The 23,678-nt window shown below is 41.3% G+C and overlaps 1 protein-coding gene across 2 annotated transcripts in view; it reads left to right on the forward strand.

Moving 5' to 3' along the window:
- MSH3 (mutS homolog 3) overlaps positions 1-23,678 on the forward strand; it is a 124,168-nt gene that overhangs the window by 61,067 nt on the left and 39,423 nt on the right. For both annotated transcript variants that reach the window (XM_076362797.1, XM_076362798.1), the window contains exons 13-16: positions 2,666-2,798; positions 13,800-13,987; positions 19,657-19,825; positions 23,355-23,419. In XM_076362797.1, coding sequence (XP_076218912.1) covers positions 2,666-2,798; positions 13,800-13,987; positions 19,657-19,825; positions 23,355-23,419 — 555 coding nt within the window. The remainder of the gene's footprint in view (positions 1-2,665; positions 2,799-13,799; positions 13,988-19,656; positions 19,826-23,354; positions 23,420-23,678) is intronic.

The following is a 23,678-nucleotide window of genomic DNA, read 5'->3' on the forward strand; positions in this document are numbered from 1 at the left end:
GTATTTTATTACTTTGTCACTGATATTAACACTTCTCAATTTCCTTTCCATTATCCAGCTGTAGTTTAGAGCGCCTCACTAATTGATGTACAGAGCTTAAATCTCTACTGTCTTGAATATGCTGCGTGGATGCCAACAGCTTGCTCTTTGGTTATTTGGTTGCATAACTTTTAGTAACCCTGCCAGTCTACACCAGATACGTGATTGTGGCTCTTAAGGATCAGATTTAAAGCTTGGATGTGTTCTATGCTGAAAACAGCCACTACAGATCTGAGCGGTTGCACTGAGGGTATCTGCTGTCTGCTGATGTTGTTTGCAGGTTGTCTGGCTGCCCAGAGGAACGGGAGAAATGTTTAATTTTGTGCATTTGGCATTGCTGGAGGAGTGGAATGGTAGTGGGGAAGAAGAAGGTATTCTTGTGACCTGCAAGAGGACTGCTAAGCAGAGCCTACGAAGTCTGACATTTCTGTTTGCCTCAGGGCTGGGAAAAAGCAGTCTTTTAGGATAGTGGAGTATTTTTCGTCCTGTGGTGTGATCAGAGTCTCTGCTGTCCAGTTCAGAGATAACAGAGTGAGTTCCCAGGGTGCCCGGAGAGTCCATCCCCAATTCATACGGTGGCTATGGAGGAGTGCATCTACCTGCACTCCAGGTAGATGGTGACAGGTGGGGCACTGCAAATCCTGGCGTTGTACAGCAGGGCTGCTCTGGGAATGAATATGTGTCATTTGTGACAAAAGAGGGGATGGTTTTACTGTTTTAGTATAAAGCAGTATGTCACTGAAAAAATCCTGGCACTTAAATGGTGTTAGATTTATGTGTATCCAAGTGCACATCCAGTCATGATGTTCTCCCTTTCACATGCTATGTAATAAAATTTCAAGAACTCTTAGATTTAGCTGTCTTTGGGGCCAGAGGCCTCTGACTGCAGTCTGTTGTAACGTCTGCAACCTGTGGAGCTCCCTAATTTTGTTGATTTCTTCGTGGATAGTATTTGTTAGCAGCTACAGTGGCAGGTGGCACGGCAGTTCTGCAGCAAAAGCCATGGGCAAGACAGGCAGTCTTCCCCAAAATATTACATTTTGATTGCATCCTTAGTTTTTATCCCTCTGTGCTGGCTGAGCTCTAAGCATCTCGCTGGTCCGTGAGAACAGACATGGGCTGGGCTGTATTTGCCTTGCACACACTTGGCTGGTATACAAAGTGTTGGTATCAAAAGACTGCTTTCTTCTTAACCTGCCAAGGGTGGACAGACTCACACACAGCAGCATGGGGATTTTTGAACTTTCTTGTCTCAGGAGGAGAAAGTTGCGATAAGGCTTAGTTGCCATTCTGGGAGAAAACACAAGGATTTTAAAATAAGCACTGCGATGTCTTGAGGATTTTTAAAGTTTCTTGGAACATCATGTTTCAGATTCAGCCTTACTTGCCAGAAACTTTCCGAATGCTGGCTAAAGCCTTCCAGCGTGCTGGTACCCGCAGATCCTGCCCAGCGGCACTTTGTTGGAGGGGTCTGGGGAAACATATGATCTGGAGCAGATGTTTTTGTCGTGAAACCTCAACAAATCTTAGCACAGCTTTCACCTAGTTGACTCTGTTTTGTAGTGCACACAGTTACCTCAGAGATAAAGCCTGAATGTGGAAAAGCTACGTTCAGAGGAATCGTGCTAGTCAGCTTTGACAAATCTCTTTCACTGCTCTCTTACAGTGAACTTGCTACCTTTCGCTCTATTTCCTTTGGGCTGCATGCACTGACGGTGCTTTGGTTCACTAGCTCCCAAAGATAAACTCCTAACCTGTATGTTTTGATGAACCCATGTACCCCTAATCTCAGTCTTTTCCTAGAAAGCAGCACTGAGGCAATTTGGTTGCACAAAAAGCAGATACGGAGTTTACCTTAGCTCTGCAATCTACAGCCAGTTCATGGATATATTGAAAGTTGTAGCTGTGCCATTAGCAGCAGTGTAAATCAAGGTGAACCTTGACAGTAGGTTGTCCATTTTAAAGCTCTTTTCTGACAGTGGCTGTAAGAACATGATTGTAAGGAAGGTGCAAATAACTATAGAACTGTTTCTTCACATAAAAAGTGTTTCCTCATTGATTGACTTCAATCCTGAAATATGGAGATTAATGTTACAGGGTTTTTTTTTAAAAAAAAAAAAAGCCAAAAACCCAACATGGTTCTGATTCACGTAATTAACAACTGCTGGTCTGGATCAAAAGTAGAGGGGCAAAATGGTAAGCAATATTTATACCCTGTTGGAATATAGTATGCTACATAGAATTCAAATGTAAACTCCCCCTGCCCCTCCCCCAGGTACTTGTCTGCAAATTTAAGATTGGATATTCAGGATTCAGTATTGCTCATATTATGTACCACTAGAATAACATGTAGACGTGGGCACTGAAGTGTATATTTGGCTGTTTTGAGCATGGAGAGGGGATAATGAGCTTATATCCAGGATCTTGCTTGCATCTTGAATGAAAGCACAAAATCTTCTGCATTTCTTAATTCTTCTACTTACCTAGTGATGAGAATGTGGCCTTAGTCAAAGTTTAAAAAAAACCCAACAAAACCAAAACAAACAAAAGGAAAAATTTCACTAGCTATATGCCTTCCCCTCAGAGAAACACAAGTTTTATTGATCTTATGATTATTCTTTTACAGTGAAATAAATGCCCGGCTTGATGCTGTGTCTGAAATGCTACTGTCAGAATCCAGTGTGTTTGGTCAGATTCGAAATCTTCTTTGTAAGCTGCCAGATATAGAGAGAGGCCTCTGCAGTGTTTTTCACAAAAAGGTATACGCATAATTACCCTACTTCATTATTTTCTAAATGGCATCATTCTATCTTAATGTACTTCCATAGTTTTTGCGTGTTTGTTTAAAAATATTTTCTTCTTAGCGAGACTGAGGCTGACATAATAAAGGGGTGCAAGTTTATAAAAACTATTTTTGCCTTATGGTAGAATCTTACCTTCTTTGTTATCAGCAATATGCTGATAGAAACAATGTCTGAGTAGGGTTCTAGAATACATACATTGTATTGCTAATGCTAACAGGAAAAACATCTATGGTACTCGTGATTTAGTGGCTAGATTCAGTGAGATGGGATGGTGCAATAGGTCCTTGTGCCACAAATTATTTCCTTTTAAAACAAAGCATTCCGTTCTGTATGCTTATCTAAAATCACACTTGCAAGTGAAACCACTTGGCTGTAGTTAACTGTTTTCAAATGAATGTTAATTTGTTTATAAATTATGTAATTTGGATCTCACTTGCACATTTTAATAAGAATTAGTTGTAATGAGAGTGACAATTCTTATTTGCAGCAGATTAATGTGCGAATAGCACCTGTGCAGTACTTCATGTTCTTTTATTTCACTGTTATATTTAGAGGTTTTGACAGTTTGTTTTAGATAAAGGAATAGGTGGGTAGAAGGAGATCAAAGTTGTAATTTCTTTGGGTGGTACAGCACAAAGGTTTCCTCTCTCTGAAAATCTGAAACTCAGTTCTTTTATGATTTTTAAAGCCCTGATGTGTTGCAGTGTTAGGCACATGGAAAGACATGTATATTTCAATGAATGGATACAGAGGTTCAGCCATAATGAATTTTATGAAAAGAGGGACTGTGCACCAACTTCCTCATTCTCTAAAATGTACCATATCCACGATACAATCTTTCAAAACAACTGCCCAGAAATTAGATAATTCACTTGTTAATGGTTTTATCACTTATTTCAGGTTGAGTGATATGTATTAAGGTTTGTATGGATACATGTGCATTTCACAACATCCTGGCAATCCTCCACTGCTATCCTGTGCTTCCTTTTTTTTTTTTTTTTTTTTTTTTTGTACTAGTCTGTATCTGTTTCTTCAGGTGTCCCTTCTTGTTGTAGGGCTGCTTACCGTGCTCAGCTTTAAAGCCAGCATTTAGGTGGAACCATTCGGAGGCCCTGGATTTTAATGTGATCTTTGGAATGAGGTGACAATGTAGTTTGCCTTAAAAACAGCCACTGTAGCGTGAAGATACGTGTTTAGTGAATCAGATGTTGGAAAGAAGTTGCAGGAGAGATGTGCTCCAGCAGAATCCTTAAGAAGGGGAAATGGGGGGGAAAGCTCCAAGCACACACTTTTCCTTTGATGAATTAGCTTCCCTTGGTAAAATGCTAGTTTGTCATCCATTGCAGAACACTGTGGAGAGTGCCCAAAGCACTGAAGATCTTTAGGACTTTGAGGAGATGACGGTGTCCCTGAAAGACAGGGTCTGTTTTGAATAAAGAATCAAAAGCAGACTCTGGGAAACAGATTCTGCAGTCTAGACAGACAGTGAATACAGAGCCTGAAGAAAGGTCCCTGCAAAAAAGATACATATTCATGAACATGGAGTAACTGATTTTCATGAATTTTTTTTTTTTCAGAATATCCAATAAATGCTGCCATTTCAGTTCCCACTAGGAGCCTTTCCACATCTGTTAATTCCAGATGTCCATCTCCCACATGCTCAAAATGAGGTTCCCTGCAATTTCATTCCCACTAAGGGTTCCACATCTCTGAGTGGAGCACACTGATGGCTTAACTAAAGGAATATGCTGTAATGCAGGCTTGTCAATTCAGTGTCAACTGCATAAGAAATAGGTGAACGTGACAAGTATTTCATCCTTCAGACCCTTTAGACTTCAGTGACGTTAGTATTTGAGGAGGTATGTTTCATGAAGGGAGACCTCTGAAGTGTACAAAGGTGGCTGGATTGTCTCGGTTGTTTCAAACATCTTTCATTCAGATCAGCCACTGCAGAACTTTATTGTGCAATGCACTTTGCACCAGTAACCTCTGGGGAAGACAGAAAAAAAAATTAAGGCAAAACAATGCTCTGTTTTGGAACTGACTTTGCAAGGCAAAGCATCCTTATGGAAGCTCTTCTGGTAAATAACATCATTGTATATTTTCCTGGTCTGACTGTTAATTATTTTTTACTAAGTCTACTAATGATTCTTATCTGGTAGCATCATTCAAATTTGCAATTGTTAATCTGACCCTCCACAAGTTTGCATTACCCCAAACCCAAACCAACAAAAACCATTGCTGATCTACGCCCAAGTATGAGAAATCTGGAATTAGAACAGCATTCATAGAATCATAGAAACATTAAGGTTGGAAAAGACCTCTAAGATTGAGTCTAACCGTCAATCCGACACCACCATGCCCAATAAACCATGTCCCTAAGTGCCTCATCGACACGTCTTTTAAATACTTCAGGGATGGGGACTCAACCACTTCCCTGGGCAGCCTGTTCCAATGTTTAACCACTCGTTCAGTAAAGAAATTTTTCCTCATGTCCAATCTAAACCTCCCCTGGTGCAACTTGAGGCCATTTCCTCTCGTCCTATCACTAGTTACTTGGGAGAAGAGACTGACCCCCACCTCGCTACAGCCTCCTTTCAGGTAGTTGTAGAGAGCGATGAGGTCTCCCCTCAGCCTCCTTTTCTCCAGGCTGAACAGTCCCAGTTCCCTCAGCCGCTCCTCATGGGACTTGTTCTCCAGACCCTTCACCAGCTTCCTTGCCCTTCTCTGGACACGCTTTAACACCTCGATGTCCTTCTTGTAGTGAGGGGTCCAAAACTGAACACAGTATTCGAGGTGCGGCCTCACCAGTGCCGAGTACAGGGGCATGATCACTTCCCTCCTCCTGCTGGCCACACGATTTCTGATACAGGCCAGGATGCCATTGGCCTTCTTGGCCGCCTGGGCACACTGCCAGCTCATGTCCAGCCGGCTGTCGACCAACACCCCCAGGTCCTCTTCCGCCAGGCAGCTTTCCAGCCACTCTTCCCCAAGCCTGTAGCGCTGCAGGGGGTTGTTGTGGCCGAAGTGCAGGACCCGGCACTTGGCCTTGTTGAATCTCATACAGTTGGCCTGGGCCCATCGATGCAGCCTGTCCAGGTCCCTCTGCAGAGCCTTCCTACCCTCGAGCAGATCAACACTCCCGCCCAACCTGGTGTCGTCTGCAAATTGACTGAGGGAGGACTCGGTCCCCTCATCCAGATCATTGATAAAGATGTTGAACAAGACCGGCCCCAATACTGAGCCCTGGGGAACACCGCTCATGACCGGCCGCCAACTGGATGTAACTCCATTCACCTCAACTCTCTGGGCCCGGCCGTCCAGCCAGTTTTTGACCCAGTGCAGAGTGCACCTGTCTAAGCCGTGAGCCGCCAGCTTCTCGAGGAGAATGCTGTGGGAGACAGTGTCAAAGGCCTTCCTGAAGTCCAGGTAGACCACCTCCACAGCCTTTCCCTCATCCACTAGGCAGGTCACCTGGTCATAGAAGGAGATCAGGTTGGTCAAGCAGGACCTGCCTCTCATGAACCTGTGCTGGCTGGGCCTGATGCCCTGGTTGTCCCACTCATGCCTTGTGAGCGCCCTCAAGATGAACCGCTCCATAATCTTCCCCAGCACCGAGGTCAGGCTGACAGGCCTGTAGTTCCCCGGATCCTCCTTCCGGCCCGTCTTGTAGATGGGTGTCACTTTGGCAAGCCTCCAGTCATCCTGGACCTCCCCCGTTAACCAGGACTGCTGATAAATGATGGAGAGTGGCTTGGTGAGCTCCTCCGCCAGCTCCCTCAGCACTCTCGGGTGGATCCCATCCGGCCCCATAGACTTGTGAGCGTCCAGGTGGTGTAGCAGGTCACTGACTGCTTCCTCTTGGATTATGGGCGGTTTCTCCTGCTCACCGTCCCTGTCTTCCAGCTCAGGGGGCTGAATACCTTGAGGATAACTGGTCTGCCTGTTAAAGACTGAGGCAAAGAAAGCATTAAGTACCTCAGCCTTTTCCTCTTCCTCAGTGACAATGTTCCCCCCCCACATCCAATAAAGGATGGAGATGCTCCTTGGCAATTGTAGTGGCATTCTTGTATTGGGAATTGGATATTTCCTTGGAGGTCATATTACCAGCTCCGAGTTTGCCCCAGCCTGGAAGAGGACTATGGGACTGGCTAAGGAGACAAGAGCAATGTTACTGTTGCTATGGAGAGTGGAATTAATACAAGGACTGGTTGTTCTGCTCAGTTCCTGCAGTTCCAGCACCTGACATCTTGCGAGGCAGAAATGGTGTCAACAGCAGAATGGCCTCATCCTTCTTTATGGCAAGAGAAGGATGGCTGGAGATTAACTGTTTGAAGACTTCTTGGTAGCATTCAGAAGTTGACTTCAAAAGGCAACTGAGAGACAGGGAATTTTCGAGAGTTTTATCTAAATAGTGCCTGGAGCTGATGCAGAATTAGATCTTGCTGGAAGACACATTGGCTCAATGTTTTCCATAACCAGTTCAGCCATGCCCTCTAGTCCCTGGAGAGAGCCACCAAATAATAGAAAAAAAATTCAGGCCACATGCATTTCCTTTTGTGATCTTCATCTCAGGACAGTGGGTAATATGAATGGCAGGACCCTACTTTGTTTGTCTCAGTTAAAGCGATGACTGCTTAGCCTTGCCTTGGAGTGCACAGAATGGCAAGAGAGCAGTCAGAGACCTATGCTTGAGTAGGTCTAAAAACCAGTACAGAGTAAACATGCCATCAGTACTTTTAGAAATGTGTCCTACAGGGCCATCCTGATGTTGCTTGCTGGTTTCATGCCTGGTTTCATGCAGTGTGTTTCAAAAGATAAATATTTATACAGGCTTGATCCATAAATGTTTATCTTATTTGTACCCTTTGCTCAATAAACATTATTTTTTGACTAAAGCTCAGTCACCAAAGTGGACAGGAATCATCATAACAAATGGTCATTGAATTTACAGAACACATTAAAGTGAAGCTGTTTCACTGAACTCCTACACAAGGAGTGAGGTCAATAATCAAACCTTACCAGGGCGTGTAGTAAAATGTCATTTCAGTTTGTTCTGCGCCTAACTTCAACCATAGGTTGCTGCAGTTAGGAAAACCTGATCAGTTCTGAATCGCTCTCTAAAACTTTGCTGCCCACTTACCAGGCTGCTCACCTGTGCAAAATAAAGCAGGCAGTTGCTGCCAGGGGGGTATTTGCTGGTTGGCTGCCTACTGCCTCCTTGTGGGATTTGCCTTTCAGCTTTCCAGTGAATACTTCACTACTTCACTGTCATGTTCAGACTCCTCAGAGGAGAAAGATGCTGCTCAGCTCGGTGCTAAGTGTTTAAAATCTTTCACATAAGCTTGTCAACCAGAATGATGCTGAGAATGTACCTTTCCCTGCAATGGTACGTTTGATACTTAATTGAAGATGGTGTGATTTTTCAGAATATTCAGAGAAAAATGTTATTTCCGAATTTTTTTTTCTCTTATGAAATCAATACCTGTTACATGTGCTCAGGAAATTAGTTACTGTTTGTATAGAATGTTTAAAATAAATTCTCCCCATAGCATAATATATTATTGACTTCAGCTAACAAATACCTTAATATTTTTAGATTTTTTTTCTTCTGTGATAGCGGTATGCATATCTTGCATATACTATACTTTAATCTTTTAAAGAATTTGCATTGCAGATATTTTTAGATTTGCAGTACTAAATGCTGGTTTGAGTAAATCGTTCCCCGTTAAGCTGATTAATATAAATAGTGTCATAACAAGGGGACATAGTAACCTTAAAATGAAATACCTCATTTTTCCTAAACCAGAAATAGTATGCTCACTATACTAAAAACATTAAGGTCATTATTACAGTTTGAAGGGAGTGATAAATGTATGCTGCATTTCAACTCCCATTTTTTTAATTTGAAATGCTTTTAACTTGGAGTGGTCAATGGCTGTCAGCTGTGGGTCTCTGTGACTCCCTTTTGGATCTGTTGGAAACAATTTCACTAATGCAAACAAGGCTAAATTGCTTTCGGTGTTGTTGTTGAAAGGGTGTTAGGCCTGGCATACTGCTGTGCATCTTTCATGCATTCTTCTCAGTGGCAGCCATACCATTTTCAGTACAGTTTGATAAACTGCTGGTTGAAACTATTGTTTGGTATCACTGTCAACTCTGAGATTTTTCTAGTGCCAGAGAAGCTGTAGCTATCATTGACAGCATTTCAAAACTAGACTTCAAAAATAGCATTGAATAAGCTTGTGAGAATCTTCTGTGAATGCAAGATTATTAATCCTGCTTTATGTAAACCATTTTTACTGTATTTTAAAAGCTTCTAATTTATAACACGGTTACATATCTTTTGTAAGGTTACTTAGGATTTAAATGGAATCAGTCCCACTTTAATGGAGCCCAGCTTTTCAGAGTTATTTTTATGCATCTGTTCCAAGTTATGTGTTTACTTAGTAAATAATTTCTGCAGTGGAGCCATTAAATTTTAGATGCAAAGTCCTGCAGTGTTACTAAAATCAAGCTAGGGGAAACAGTAATACTCTGAATAAGCACAAAAGTGGTATGTTCACCCTCTTTCTTGGGAATGTTGTGTTTAATAAAGTTGTTTGCAGTAAAGCATGCTGAATTTCCCATCTGCAAAGGTGCTGTAGACTGCAGCTCACAGTAGAATTAAATACATTTTAACTCATTAGATGACTATTATGGTGTGTAGGCTATTGGAGCTGCTTTGAGAAGCTTCAGCATGTTCATTAAGCATCCTTTGAGCAATCCCGTGATAACTTTCAGGGTTGTTCACGGTGTCTTTTGTACATGACCAAGTTTGGTGGGTTTTTTTCCCCTGCTGATTCTTTTATAGGTGACGCTGCCTTAAAATCTAGCCTTCTCCCCTTATTGAAGCCTCACCTTCACCAGCCTCACCACCCTTATTGAAGAACACCTCAGACAGGTGTTCTTATGTATTCTTAAAATCTTTTCCCACCCACATATAGATAGTGTACTAATTAAGTCCCTACTTGGTTTTTTTCTTAAAGAACAATTTAACAAAAAAGCCAAACAAACACCACCTGTTCAACTGATGTATTTCTTACTGTCCATATTAGCTCATTCTTCTTTTCTGGACATTGTTCTCCTATGAATTACTTAATGCTGTCTGTCAGGGACCTACTTTGCAATTTCGCGTGGCAGGGCTTCAGCCTTTGCCTCCTTGAGTACATTTTGTAGTCAAGGGAAGTGTTTCAGGATTTTCTCCTTTATCTGCATCAAGGTTGATGATGGTGATGCAGTCAGTCATACTGTATTTGACTTTGAGTCCAAGCCTGGATTTATCATTTGTTTAGTCTTTCAGACCTTTCCTTTGTGCTTTGACTTCAAATGCCATTGACAGATTTACTGCTTTATTATTTTATTTTGTTGTCAGAGCTTTTACAAGATAGAATAAGTAAGTTCCAGATTATCAGAAAGATGTTGATAAATTGCAGCAAGTGCAGGGGAGAACCAAAGTTTTCATGAGGCTGAATAATGGTTTGTTTATGAAGAAAGATTAAAAGATTATAGTTTGGTTAAATTGATTATTAAAGGAGAACAGAAGGTCTAGAGATATTTGAAGGGTGTTAACAGCAAAGAGGGAGTTGAGTTAGTGTAATAAAAAAGAATAAAACTAGAGATTGGGATTAATTTAATGGAAGGGAAATTTAGGCTGTCAGATAAAACTTTTACATGATGATACTTACTGCTTTACAGATTAGTTTCTGAAAGGAAGTAGTAAGCACATAGTTTCTTGGAATATAAGGTCCTGAGAGTAGACAAAAAGAAAACTCATGCAGAAAAAATGAGCAGTTGCAGGGAAACCACCTAATGGGTCTCTTATATCCCTAATTTCCATGGATCTGAAATAAAGGTGAACTTAAGTTTTCCAGAAACATTCAGAATGTCATCTCTCTGGCCTTCCTGAATGTCATGAAATATCATGGTTAAATTGCATATTCAAGTACCTACCAACCTTGCCTGTTTGGTATGACAATTTCAGTTCTTCAGCACACAACCATGCTTCAGGTTAGTTGGAGAGTATCTAACAGATACTGGCTTTGTGATAACTTTACTTTTTCATTTCAGTTACATTTTATTCACAGTTATGTTTACTTATTCACGTGATTGACTACATTTTAAATGGCCAGGAATGATTTTCTTCTTTGATTTTTGTTTAATATAGCCTTTATGATAGAGCAAATCAGTGAACACAGCAATTAACCTTACAAATTATTTTCTTTCTAGCCTTATTGTTGTTAGTCACTTAAAACTTCCAGTGTCCATGGTAGATTGCCAAGGCTGCAGGCTCATATGTATCTTTATTCTGTGTTTATACAGCATGGAGGCTATTCTTCCATCACTGGTCACAGTAGTGACATGTATTTAATGAGAAGAGGGCTAAGGCTGTAACTGGAGTGTACCTTAATTTATTTTTTATGGTTTTCAGGAGGCTGCATTTAGACGGCCTTCATCTTCTGAAGGGCTGGTAGGCATTGCAGAGCAAACTTATTTTAGGGTTTACATGTGTGGGGAGGGAGAGAAAATGTTCCTTTCCAGCCCAGCATTTTTGTTAATACTTGCTTTTGTGGTTGGGTACAGAAGTTAGTTGGGAGAAACAACTACAGTGTAATAGATAAGAGAATTGTCTTAGTTCCTACATAAGGGTGTGGGAAGGAAAGAGAAACAAAAGTTTACCTCTGGGGAGAAACTGAAAGAGAAGGGATGACAAAATAAAAATGTAGATGTGTTTTATGAAATAGTGATTCACTGAAGCCTACATGTTCTGTAATCAGTGTTGTGCTGATCACCACAAAATACTGACCAGAAATTAAATTCTAGACTGTATGTTGCCTGGGTAGGAGAGAGAAAAAATATAGGAAGGGAAGGATGCAACAAATGTGGAATACAAAGAATATTACAGTAGAAGCATTCAGTATATCCTACCCCTTTCCTTGCATCCTCAGGTGAGGAAAAAACCCTATTTTTTCCAGTATCGTCAGTTGACTGATGGGAGAAGTTCAGAAGACTGAAGAAGGAATGTTTCTGCAGATCAGTAAAATATGAAAAAATATCAGCATAAATATTTATGGACAACTTTCTTCAAACCTTCTGAAATGGAAATGTCCTGGAGTGCCACTGAATTCAGCAGGGTTTGAAGGCATTAAGTGTCTCATAGGGCTGGGTTTCCATTTGGTATGCAAATGTGGTGCAGCACAAATGCAAACTTACTTCTGTAAAGACCATTTCAGAATCTGTATTACCTAATTTATAGGTGGGGCATGAGTACCTTAGGTAACTGAGAGTTGAACGGGACAACTGAGTGGGGGGGATTAGGAGTATGGCAGGAGGTGGATTGTTTTGTTAGAGTTGTTAACTGCTTGCAAAATTTTTGTGGTTTAACCTCAGGCGACAACTGAGCACCACAGGAAAGGGACAGAACCAGGGGTGGATACTGTCCTGGTTTCGGCTGGGATACAGTTAATTTCCTTCCTAGTAGCTGGTACAGTGCTGTGGTTTGGATTTAGGATGAGAACAATGTTGATAATGCACCCATGTTTTAGTTGTTGCTAAGTAGTGCTTACACTAGCCAAGGACTTTTCAGCCTCATATGCCCTGCCAGCGAGAAGCTGGGAGGGGGCACAGCCAGGACAGCTGACCCCAACTGGCCAAAGGGACATTCCATACCATGTGCCGTCATGCTCAGTACATAAACTGGGGAAAGCTGGCTGGCGGGCCACTGCCTTGGGGACTGGCTGGGCATTGGTCAGCGGGTGGTGAGCAATTGCATTGTGCATCACTTGCTTTGTACATTCTTTTATTACTATTGTTATTATTATTACTATTTTATTTCCATAAACTGTTCTTATCTCAACCCACGAGTTTTCTCACTTTTACTCTTCCGATTCTCTCCCCGATCCCACCGAGGCGGGGGAGAATGAGCAAGCGGCTGTGTGGCGCTCAGTTGCCGGCTGAGGTTAAACCACGACAAAAATCCTGACCACTAATTCTTGAAAATGAGCTAAAGGTAACAAACTGTGCTGATGCTGAAGAGCATCTAGAATGTAACAGCAAAATATTTGAGCTGCATCAGAAGTAATATTAATGGTTAAAAAAGAAAGAGAGAAGAGTTCCTCTTTTACAAGTCACTGCTTTTGGTGAGAACCTGCTTTAAGGGAACCAGTATGCTTGTACTCTGTGGATATCATGAAGCAATCTCTGAAAGCGTTGTGTGCTATTGGCTCCAGTCTGGGGGATTCCCTTTCGATGATACCCTGGCTAGCTGCCTGAAAGAGATAGAAAAATCTCTTTCATATCTTTGTAGTGAGGAGAGGGTGAAAGACAAAGACCCTATTACTGTGTTCTCCTTAGTCTTCCCATAGACCTGGGAGGAACCAGCCAGAGGCTGAAGCTGGCAGTAGCTACAAACACTTTAAGCAGTGACTGCTCGTTTTCTCTTTCTATTTTTTTTTTTCCTTTTCTTTTCCATGTTCTTGTTCTAAGACTCTCCCTCTCTGAGCCTGACCTTGTCTTTCCAAACTGTCTCTTGCCAAAACAGCAGCCTGGGGATTCAGACAACAACACATAGATGCCCATATGGACAAGTTGTGGTACTCATAAAATTACTCAACCTGCTTTTCTGCTGTTTGCACATTATTAGCCCATTTTTCTGCTATTTGTCTACTGCATTGTGTTACACATCTCCATCCAGCAACAGGACTAATGGAGATCAGCTCTCCACTGATTCCTAATGACAATGGTTAAAACAATTAATATGCTTTATTAATCTTGTGAATGTGATAAGATTATGTAGTTGTGTTACAGTCCATACATTTTAACTGTATTTTGTCTCATTTTTGAAAAGCAAAAAAACCCTGTAGGATTTAATGAAAATATAATACATTGTACTGATTTAGACATTGCTTCCTTTCTCAGTGCTCAACCCAGGAGTTTTTCTTGATAGTCAGCACCCTGTCTCGTCTGGACTTGGAAATTCAAGCTCTTGTTCCAGTCATACATTCTCATGTGAAAACTCCTCTATTACAAAATGCACTGTTGGAAATCCCAGAACTTCTCTCCCCAGTAAAACATTATTTAAAGATCCTTAACGAAGAAGCAGCCAAGTAAGTAGAGAAAATAGATAAATCTACCATGCCTCGTAGGCTTTCTGACTAAATGTATTCAGTTACACGAATTATGCATCTTGTTTTAATGCACCTTAGTTTTATATTTTTGGTTTTATATTTATGTATGTACAGGTTGCTTATAGTTAAAGCAGAGATTGCTGTTTTCTACAGCTTATATTTTTTTAAAGTTAAATTAGGCGAGCAAGTATTTTGCCTAGTGGGTGTCTGTCTCAGGCTGAATAATTTTTTGAAAGTTTTTCAGCTGTTTTGGGGAATGAATTTAGAGCAAAATATGTTTTGCTCATGTTAATTTGTTTAAGAACTTTTTAATTTTTTTTTTTTATAAATAGAGAAGGCATTCCTTTTGAAGAGAGACTTTACCTTTAGCAGAGTGGCTGCTTTGCTGTCAGGAATATGCCTTTTACTATTCTTGTGAAAATTCATCAAAGCTTTGAATGCCCCCCGTCCTTTTTTAAAAATCTCTTTACGTGCTCAGTAATGACAGAGAATATGAAGTTTAATAGCTCTGAAGATGCCATGTAGCCTGTGTGATTTGTACCCCGTCAGAGCATTTCTGGGGTTAGTGCCCTGATCATGGACTCCCTCTAGAGAATGACTAAATGAGCACCTACCTCAGGCTCTGGGTGTGATCAGGCTTTTCCCTGCGATTGCCTTCCTGCAGTCTGGAGAGGTGAGCTAAAAGTATGGAGGCTGTCTGCTCCTTTTTGTCTTAATTCTGCCCTTCGTTGGTCCAAGGAAAAAAATAGTAGACAAAAGAAGATATTAAATTGGAATGAATATGCATTATAAGGGAGAGTGTCTTTAAATAATTTGTTGGGTACTGTTTCTTCTGAAGAACTGCTCTCTTCATTGTTACCCCTAGATTCTAGTTTTAACCACAGGAAGAAGAAGGTGGGAGGCTTAAGGTGCAGAATAGTAAAGCAAGAACATGAGTTCAGTAAGGGAGGGATGTGTAAAAACCTCTCAAGGGACAGGATTTAGGAGGAATACCTTGTGGCCAGTAAAAGTAACTGTCTTTCAGAAAAAAAGCAGTATAAAATCTTCTTAAAAAAAAAAAAAAATTCTCTCATGGTGCTAGGCACAGAGGCAGTCTGTCTGGCTTGCACAGCCAACCTTTCTGAGCACTCGACTTTGCAGGTTTTTGGTCTCCTTTCAGCGTAGTTTTTCTTTATGCAACATGTTGAGAGGACATTCTGAACACAAAATGAGTATCATCCAGGTTTATATCCACATCATCCTAAACTTCCCTGCTATGAGCAAGTTTCATTTAACTTTGAACATTTCCTCATGTGTAATTTTATGCGATATAATTGACTGTGATATACCTAGAGATTCTTTGATGAAAGCTGTGGTATATAGTTTAATGTGTAGTTATATTGGGGCGGCATAGTCTTCATCTTTTCTTTTCAAAACAGTCTAAAAATAAACATCCAATTTATTTATAAAATCTTTTTTCATCTTTCTCCAGCTGAGATTTAAAATTAAAGAAATTTAAGAATTAAAGCCTAAACTTACTTTATTTGCTTTTGAATTAGAGACAGATGCAAGATGTATAACTTTAGAAGTTGAGAAGGGTAGAAATATCATAGAATAGTTTGGGTTGGAAGGGACCTTTAAAGGTCATCTAGTCCAACCTCCCTGCCGTGGGCAGGGACATCTTCAACTAGATCAGGTTGCTCAGAGCCCCATCCAACCTGACCTGGAATGTTTCCAGGGATGGGGCATCCACCACCTCTCTGGGCAACCTGTGCCAGGGTTTCACCACCTTCAGTGTAAAAAATGTCTTCCTTATATCTAGCCTAAATCTACCCCCCTTTAGTTTAAAGCCATTCCCCCTTGTCCTGTCACAACAGGCCCTACTAAAAAGTTTGCTGCCATCTTCTTTATAAGCCCCCTTTAAGTACTGAAAGGCTGCAATAAGGTCTCCCCGAAGCCTTCTCTTCTCCAGGCTGAACAACCCCAACTCTCTCAGCCTTTCCTCATAGGACAGGTGCTCCATCCCTCTCATCATTTTTGTGACCCTCCTCTGGACCCGCTCCAACAGGTCCGTGTCTTTCTTATGCTGAGGGCTCCAGAGCTGGACACAGGACTCCAGGTGGGGCCTCACCAGAGTGGAGTAGAGGGGCAGAATCCCCTCCCTCGACCTGCTGGCCACGCTTCTTTTGATGCAGCCCAGGATACAGTTGGCCTTCTGGGCTGCGAGCACACATTGCTGGCTCATGTCCAGCCTTTCATCCACCAGTACCCCCAAGTCCTTCTCGGCAGGGCTGCTCTCAATCCCTTCATCCCCCAGCCTGTATGGATACTGGGGGTTGCCCTGACCCAGGTGGAGGACCTTGCACTTGGCCTTGTTAAACCTCATGAAGTTCACATGGGCCCACTTCTCAAGCTGTTCCACGTCCTTCTGGATGACATCCCATCCCTCTGGCATGTCGACCGCACCACTCAGCTTGGTGTCATCTGCAAACTTGCTGAGGGTGCACTCGATCCCACTGTCTGTCATTGATGAAGATATTAAACAGTACCAGTCCCAATACGGACCCCTGCGGGACACCGCCTATCACCAATCTCCATCTGGACATTGAGTTGTTGACCACTACTTTCTGGATGCGACCATCTAACCAATTCCTCACCCACCGGACAGTCCACCCATCAAATCCATACCTCTCCAGTTTAGAGAGAAGGATGTTGTAGGGGACCGTGTCAAAGGCCTTACAGAGGTCCAGATAGATGACATCTGTAGCCCTTCCCATGTCCCCTGATGTAGTCACTCCATCATAGAAGGCCACTAGGTTGGTCAGGCAGGACTTGCCCTTGGTGAAGCCATGCTGGCTGTCTCGAATGACCTCCCTGCCCTCCCTGTGCCTTAGCATAGCTTCCAGAAGGATCTGTTCCATGATCTTCCCAGGCACAGAGGTGATTCAGGACCTGTGGATGGATCTCATTGGGTCCCATGGAATTGTGCACCCTGAGGTGCCTTAGATGGTCTCAAACCTGATGTTCTCCCACAGTGGGCGGCTCTTCATTCTCCCAGTCCCCGCCTCTGCCTTCTGTCTTGGGCGGTGAGGCTCAGGCACTTGTTGGTGAAGACTGAGGCAAAAAAGTCATTGAGTACCTCCACCTTCTCCGTGTCCCAGGTAACCAGGTCTCCCGTTTCATTCTGGAGAGGGCCCACATTTTCCCTCATCTTCCATTTATCCCCAACGTACCTATAGAATCTTTTCTTGTTGCCTTTGACGTCCCTGGCCAGATTTAGTTCTATCAGGGCTTTAGCTTTCCTAACCTGATCCCTGGCTGCTCGGACAATTTCTCTGTATTTCTCCCAGGCTACCTGTCCTTGCTTCCACCCTCTGTAGGCTTCCTTTTTGTGTTGGAGTTTGTCCAGGAGCTCCTTGTTCATCCATGCAGGCCTCCTGGCATTTTTGCCTGACTTCCTCTTTGTTGGCATGCATCGCTCCTGAGTTTGGAAGAGGTGATCCTTGAATATTACCCAGCTTTCTTGGGCCCCTCTTCCCTCCAGGGCTTTGTCCCATGGCACTCTACCAAGCAGATCCCTGAAGAGGCCAAAGTCTGCTTTCCTGAAGTCCAGGGTAGTGAGCTTGTTGTGCACCCTCCTCAGTGCCCTAAGGTTCTTGAACTCCACCATTTCGTGGTCACTGCAGTCCAGGCTGCCCTTGAGCTTCACATTCCCCACCAGCCCCTCCTTGTTGGTGAGAAAAAGGTCCAGGATAGAATATTTGCTATGCCTGTTGGACAGGTGGGATTACGAGTTTTCTACTGATGCATGGTGTCCAATTATAGTTGTGGCAGGTTATAACAAAACAGACTGTATCTTAATTATACCAGATTTACTCTACATAGGTTTAAAATAAGTTTTTTTTCTGTCGCTGTGTTGATGATGGCTGGAATAGTACACAAAAATAAGATACAGTAGTATAAGTAGAAGATATCATCATTGATCTGCAGAATGCATATAGTTAATTTGCAGTTATTCAAGATGGCTAAAATAACTTACCTTTTGGCCTTTATATATCTCAAACTTGTGTGGCAATATTATTTGTACTCAAAAATCTATCTTTCATTGAAATCATGATGACTATTCATATACATACATGCACACACACACTTGCGCACACATATGTATACTCCATCGTGTGTTAATTTTATTATGTGGTGTGGATAAAATCCTGTAGTCATTTTCAAAAGTATCCCTCTGCTCCAGGGGAGTTCGAGATTTGGGGTTTTGTGGGTTTTTTTAAACTGTCAACTTTTTAATTTTTGGTAGGCATCACATAGCAGTGACAGTCTTGACTGCTGCTGCTGGCTACTAGCAATCTTTTTTTTCCTTGCGTTCCCATGGAAACAGGTCTAATTAGCACAAAATTGTTTCTAAAAATTAGTATTGTATTTTAAAATGGCGTCTTTACTGTCACTTACATAATAACTACATCCTTGTAATGCAAAATCAAAGCACAGCTTTGTGTCACCTGACTGGTCACTGGCTCCAGTTGTAGTTTCATTCTCAGGCAAAGGGGTATCGGAGTAGGTAGAATATTAGACTTTTTATTACTTCCATGTTTTATTACTTTCAGTTTGCTAATTACTTGCTCTCCAAATATTAGATTTCAGGGTAATTGTGTAATTAACTGGTACAGTTTTGTATTTGCTCTAAAATACAAATGTACATTCCAATTAACTTAGGGCTGATTGCACTACTTTTTATTGTTTGCCTGATACCTATTAGGTTAATTTTTTTTTGTTTTGATGACAACCATATTTTTAATAGCTTGTTCAGCTTCCCAGTTTTAAACATTTGAATGGCATTGTCTGTTTCAGGTTTCAATCCTGAGCTGAGATCATGCAGCCAAAACAATTCTGTCATTTTCTGACACTGAGACTAGAAAAGAGCATTGTTTTGCATGTACTAAAAAATGCTCTGGTTAATCTTTTCTTGAGGAAAGAAGGAAGCTCCTCTGAGAAACTCCTGATGACATTCTGCTTTGATGAAGGCCTTGTGGAAGGGATTTTTCTTTGCAATCCTCATGAAAATCTGCCCAAATTTGGCCAAATCCTAAATATGTCAAAAATCTGTGTTCATGTTATGCAGAAATTATCTAGAGCTTCACCTTTAATCATGATAAAGATGTTGTCGGCACTTGGGATGCTCCAGGTTGGGGCAGCAATTGCATTCCAGAATTACGGATTGAGACAGAAGGGAATGATCTTTCTTGTGCTTCCTTTTCTTGCTCTGCCCAACCAAGGGAGAACAAACAGAAAGCTGCAGGGTGCACATTCAGAGATGACAAAAAACCCGAGTCAGCAGGGTTTGGTATAGAAGAATGAGCATAATGTGATAGAGTAGAAAAGAACAGGAATAGATTGCTTTGCAATATATTGGGGAGGGTGGTATCTTGCTGTAGCCTCTTAGAGTTCGTATACAAAGTGCCTTTCTATTTATGTAGTGCGTATGGGAGCTTTTGGTAAATGTGCTGTACTATGACCAAGTAACAGAAAAGCTGTAGTTAGAGGGGAATAAAGCTAGTGTTAAAACAAATGAGAATAACAAAAATATGGACGCAGCCAGTAGAATTGGGGAACATATCTTTGGTTTTACTGTTATTTTATCTTATGCTTCTTATGGATAGGACTGGAGATAAAACCCAATTGTTCAAGGACCTTACAGACTTCCCTGTCATCAGAAAGAAAAAGGAGGAGATCCTGGATGTGCTTTCTAAAATCCAATTGCATCTGCTGGACATTCGTAAACAGATTAAGAATCCTTCTGCAGAATATGTTACAGTTTCTGGTCAAGAGGTAATATGGTATCTATTATGTATGACTGTACCCTTGCTTGTCTAGCAAACAGCTTAAAAGTTAGGCTTGACTAGAACTCTCCATTTAGTATGATACTTGATGAGGTCATTTGACTATAATCTTTTCTACAACTTTAAAGAACAGTTTTGTGACAGTGTCACTTTTTTATTTGTTAAGTCAATTACTTTAGTGATTTATATAATAAAAACACATAAGTGCAGTTGAATTTGGTTCAGTAATGCTTTGCTTTTCTGTATATGTAAAAACACTTGCATACTTCCAAGGTTAATTATGTGGCTATTAAGTGCTGAAATATTCTCAGAGAACCACGAAGCACAGCATTAGGTTAATTTGAAGAATGGTAAAGTGATTTGTAATTACTGATTAAGACTGTAATTTGAAAGAAGGAAGAGAAGAGGAACAGTATTAAAGAATGATAAATGTTATTTTACTTTTAATTCTTAGAAACGGTGGTTGCGGACTGGAGCTTTTGTTTGCTAGATGCTGTGCAAGTGTGGGCAGGCCACGCTCCAGCGAGCTGAGATGTTCAGTGCAAAAAAAAAAAAAAAAAAAAAAAAGAGGCAACAGATCCTGCCAGATTTGTGGGGGAATTGAAAGGAGCAGTGAGGTAGCACTGTTCAGCATTGTCCTTTGGGAACTGAGAGTAGGAAGGCTGGGGAAAACTCCACAGAAAATTGGGAAAAGAAGGGAGTTAGGAAACTGAATGAGAGTTGGGAATAAAAGAAGTGAATCAGTGAGGACAGGGAGGGAAGGAGCTGGAAGCAGCCCCCTTTCACACTGAGGACCTAGGAAGCTGAGAAGGCACAGCAGGGAGCAGACAGGCAACACTGAAAGTGAGAGAGAATGTGAGAAGGGATGAATTAGAGAGAGCAGCATTTGGTAAAGACCTCGGATGGATATTTCTTTTGATGGTGAGGTTGAGAAGAGGAAACATGTGGCTAAAGAGTTGGGTAGGCTGTCAGCATGGATGCTGAAGTCCAAGAGCAGAAACATGGAAGAGTGCTTTTGAGTGTTGTGTGAGGAAGGGAAGAGCCAGGATTTGAATTTCTCTCAGAGAGGCTGGTTTAAGAGGTGGATGATGATATGTGTGTGAAGGAAAGGAGAAGAGACGAATTGGTCAAAGAGAGGAGAGCATCTGAGGAAGTAGTCAGATGTGAACTAGACAGGAGAGTTTCAGAAACCACCAGTCACGATGCACACATTTAAGAGAGGAGGCCTTTGTAGCAGGGGACAGCTCAGAAACCATTGCAGACAAAGAGATCTATCTTGGTAAGTTCATGAAAGGAGCTGTAGAGGTTATGGATATCTGTTATTTAATTACGTCTGGTATGAGTGTTTTAGAGACATCAAAAGAGGCAGTGGAGGAAGGGCTAGAGAAACTCTATCCCTGCCGAAACCAGGACACCATCTTCTCTAAGATAGAGTTTCCTCCTTTCAGTGAGGAAAGGAAAGACACTAAAGGAATGGAAGTAATGGAAAGGGAATTGTATGAGAGCAGCAGAGCATAGACATAACGAGAGTCTCTTTGAGTTGAGCTCTTTCTTCCTCAGATCTGTATGGTATATTCTTCTTATGTTGTTGTATCACTCTGATAGATTTAGTATTCAAACACTTCTTTGCAACAGACCTGGGCAGAAGCAGGTTTATGGCTTGCTAGTTCTGGAAGAGAGAGAAGCTGCCAGGAAACTTTTTCTATGTATCTCCCCACTCTGAACACCTGTTCAGGGAACAGGCCTTCTTGGAGAAAAAAAAAATCTAAATATTTGCTCCTTCGTGTGTGCCCCCAAGCCCATGATTATGAATACGTGGTTAGATTTTCAGTCAGCCCATAGTTTAACTTACATCTGTTAAGTTCCTGTTAGAGTTCTGATGAAGATCCAATTGACACATACCTTTTCCAAAATATGATGTTACACCCGTATCTATCTTATCTTTTGTTTCCAGACCTCTAATGTAATTTGTAGTGTGCACTAAACAGGACAGAAAGCTGTCCAGCTAGTGATAGCATTCCTATTTGTTTCAGGCAGGATTTAGAGAGAAATTGCTACATTTGGCAAATGTTTGCTTCCTGCATGCATAAGCAGTGCTTTGGGCCCAGTTTATTTAATGCTGCAATTATTTATCTAATAGGGCTAAGAATTAAAGGATGAAAAAGCAAATGCTTTTGTTGTTTTGGAGAAGATTGCAACCTCTCTGCTTGTTTCTCACTAGCCACACAAACAAACCAGGCAATTGAACTGGCTGTGTTAATTTAGACTGTTTTGAGTGTAGTTAGTCATCCAGCATAGACACAAATGTGGTATTACTTTCCGTCTTCCTTTCATAAATGCAGCATGTTTAATTGTTTTGAGATGAAATTCAGAAAAAACAGCAATACCAGCACATCAGCAACACCACTAGTGGCAGCAGCAGTTGGCTCATTTTCAAATCTTTGCAGATTTCTGCTTCTACCTATTTTCAGTCTTTTTGTCTCGTGTATTATGCAATTTCAGGGTTTCTACAGTACCAAATATTTTTAAGGTGTCTTAGGTAAGTTAAGAACTAGTGCTCTATGTCCTTGCTGGAGTCTTGTGCTCATGTTAGGATTATTCTTCTTGTTTGTACTTGAAGGTGATTGCTGGCTATTCTGGTGAGGTGTAGAAGGTTTTATCTAAATCATACTAACTGTAATGGAAAAGCTTTGTCAGATGAGAGTCTTGTTGTTTTTCTGTAAAGGTGATCAGATTCTGGGTTAATCTAATCTCTTCTAGAAATTAATTTTCCAGCTGAATTCTTTTATTTGAGAATGCCTCGATTCTTTGATGTCTAGGACCTCAGGCTGGTGTTGTAAAGAAAACTGACATGAATCAGATAAAATACTGCAATAAACACGTTGTCTAAATTTCACTGCACTGAGCCTCTTGCCATTGCTGCTAGTTTCCCCTCTTCCTTCCCTTTCTGACTCCAAGTTGATCCAAACTTGAAGAAAGGTACAGTAGATACAGTGCTAGCTTTTGAGATTTTGAGGTCTTGTCTGTGAAATGTTGTAAGTAACTACAGCTCAGTATGAATCACTGATCCCTAGGCAGGAAGGCACATCTCACTGGTAAGGAGTAGCCTCAGTACAGGTGGTATATAGTGTAGAGTCCATGTAAATGCTGAATTCTCTACAAGGCCTGGTCAGGATCAGGTAAGCAAGACTTACTAGCTTTAATCTGGTTTTGGCTTGATAAGAGGGAGGTGAGGAGAGCATATCAGTGGATGGAAGAATAGAAGGGCAGAGATGGGTCAGCAACATGGCAGGGCACAAGAACAGCTCAGGATAGGAGTTGCTCTTTTGGCAGAAAATGTGTATGTCATAACGCTCACTTCCAGGGGGAAAAAACATTAGCTTCTGGTCTGCTCAGTCTTTTCAGGCTGAATATGGTTTTCCTCTGATGCATGCAGATTTCTTGATATACGATGATTATAGTTCTGTAGTCTTCCTAACTTCACATGATGTGTAATACTACATTTCTGTTTATTTTAGTTTATGATAGAAGTCAAGAATTCCCATAAATCATCTGTGCCATCTGACTGGGTTATGGTTAGTAGGTATGTAAAATGTCTTTGAAGTTTGTTCTATTTTAATATATAAGAAAAAAAATGTGGTATTTTGGTATTACCATTAATTATGTACACATTCTCATTGCTCCATGTGTTTGTGGTTGTGTTTGTTTTTTTTTTTAAACTGAAAACCAACCAACCAAAATTGTTATGTTAATTTATTGCCATAATAAGTTTTGCTTAAACTGGAGTTCTTAAAACGTTTATTTTTACATGGTAGATCCTCAGTGCCCTATATTACTTGCTT

This window comes from Aptenodytes patagonicus, chromosome Z, assembly GCF_965638725.1.
Source record: "Aptenodytes patagonicus chromosome Z, bAptPat1.pri.cur, whole genome shotgun sequence".
Taxonomy (NCBI): Eukaryota; Metazoa; Chordata; class Aves; order Sphenisciformes; family Spheniscidae; genus Aptenodytes; species Aptenodytes patagonicus.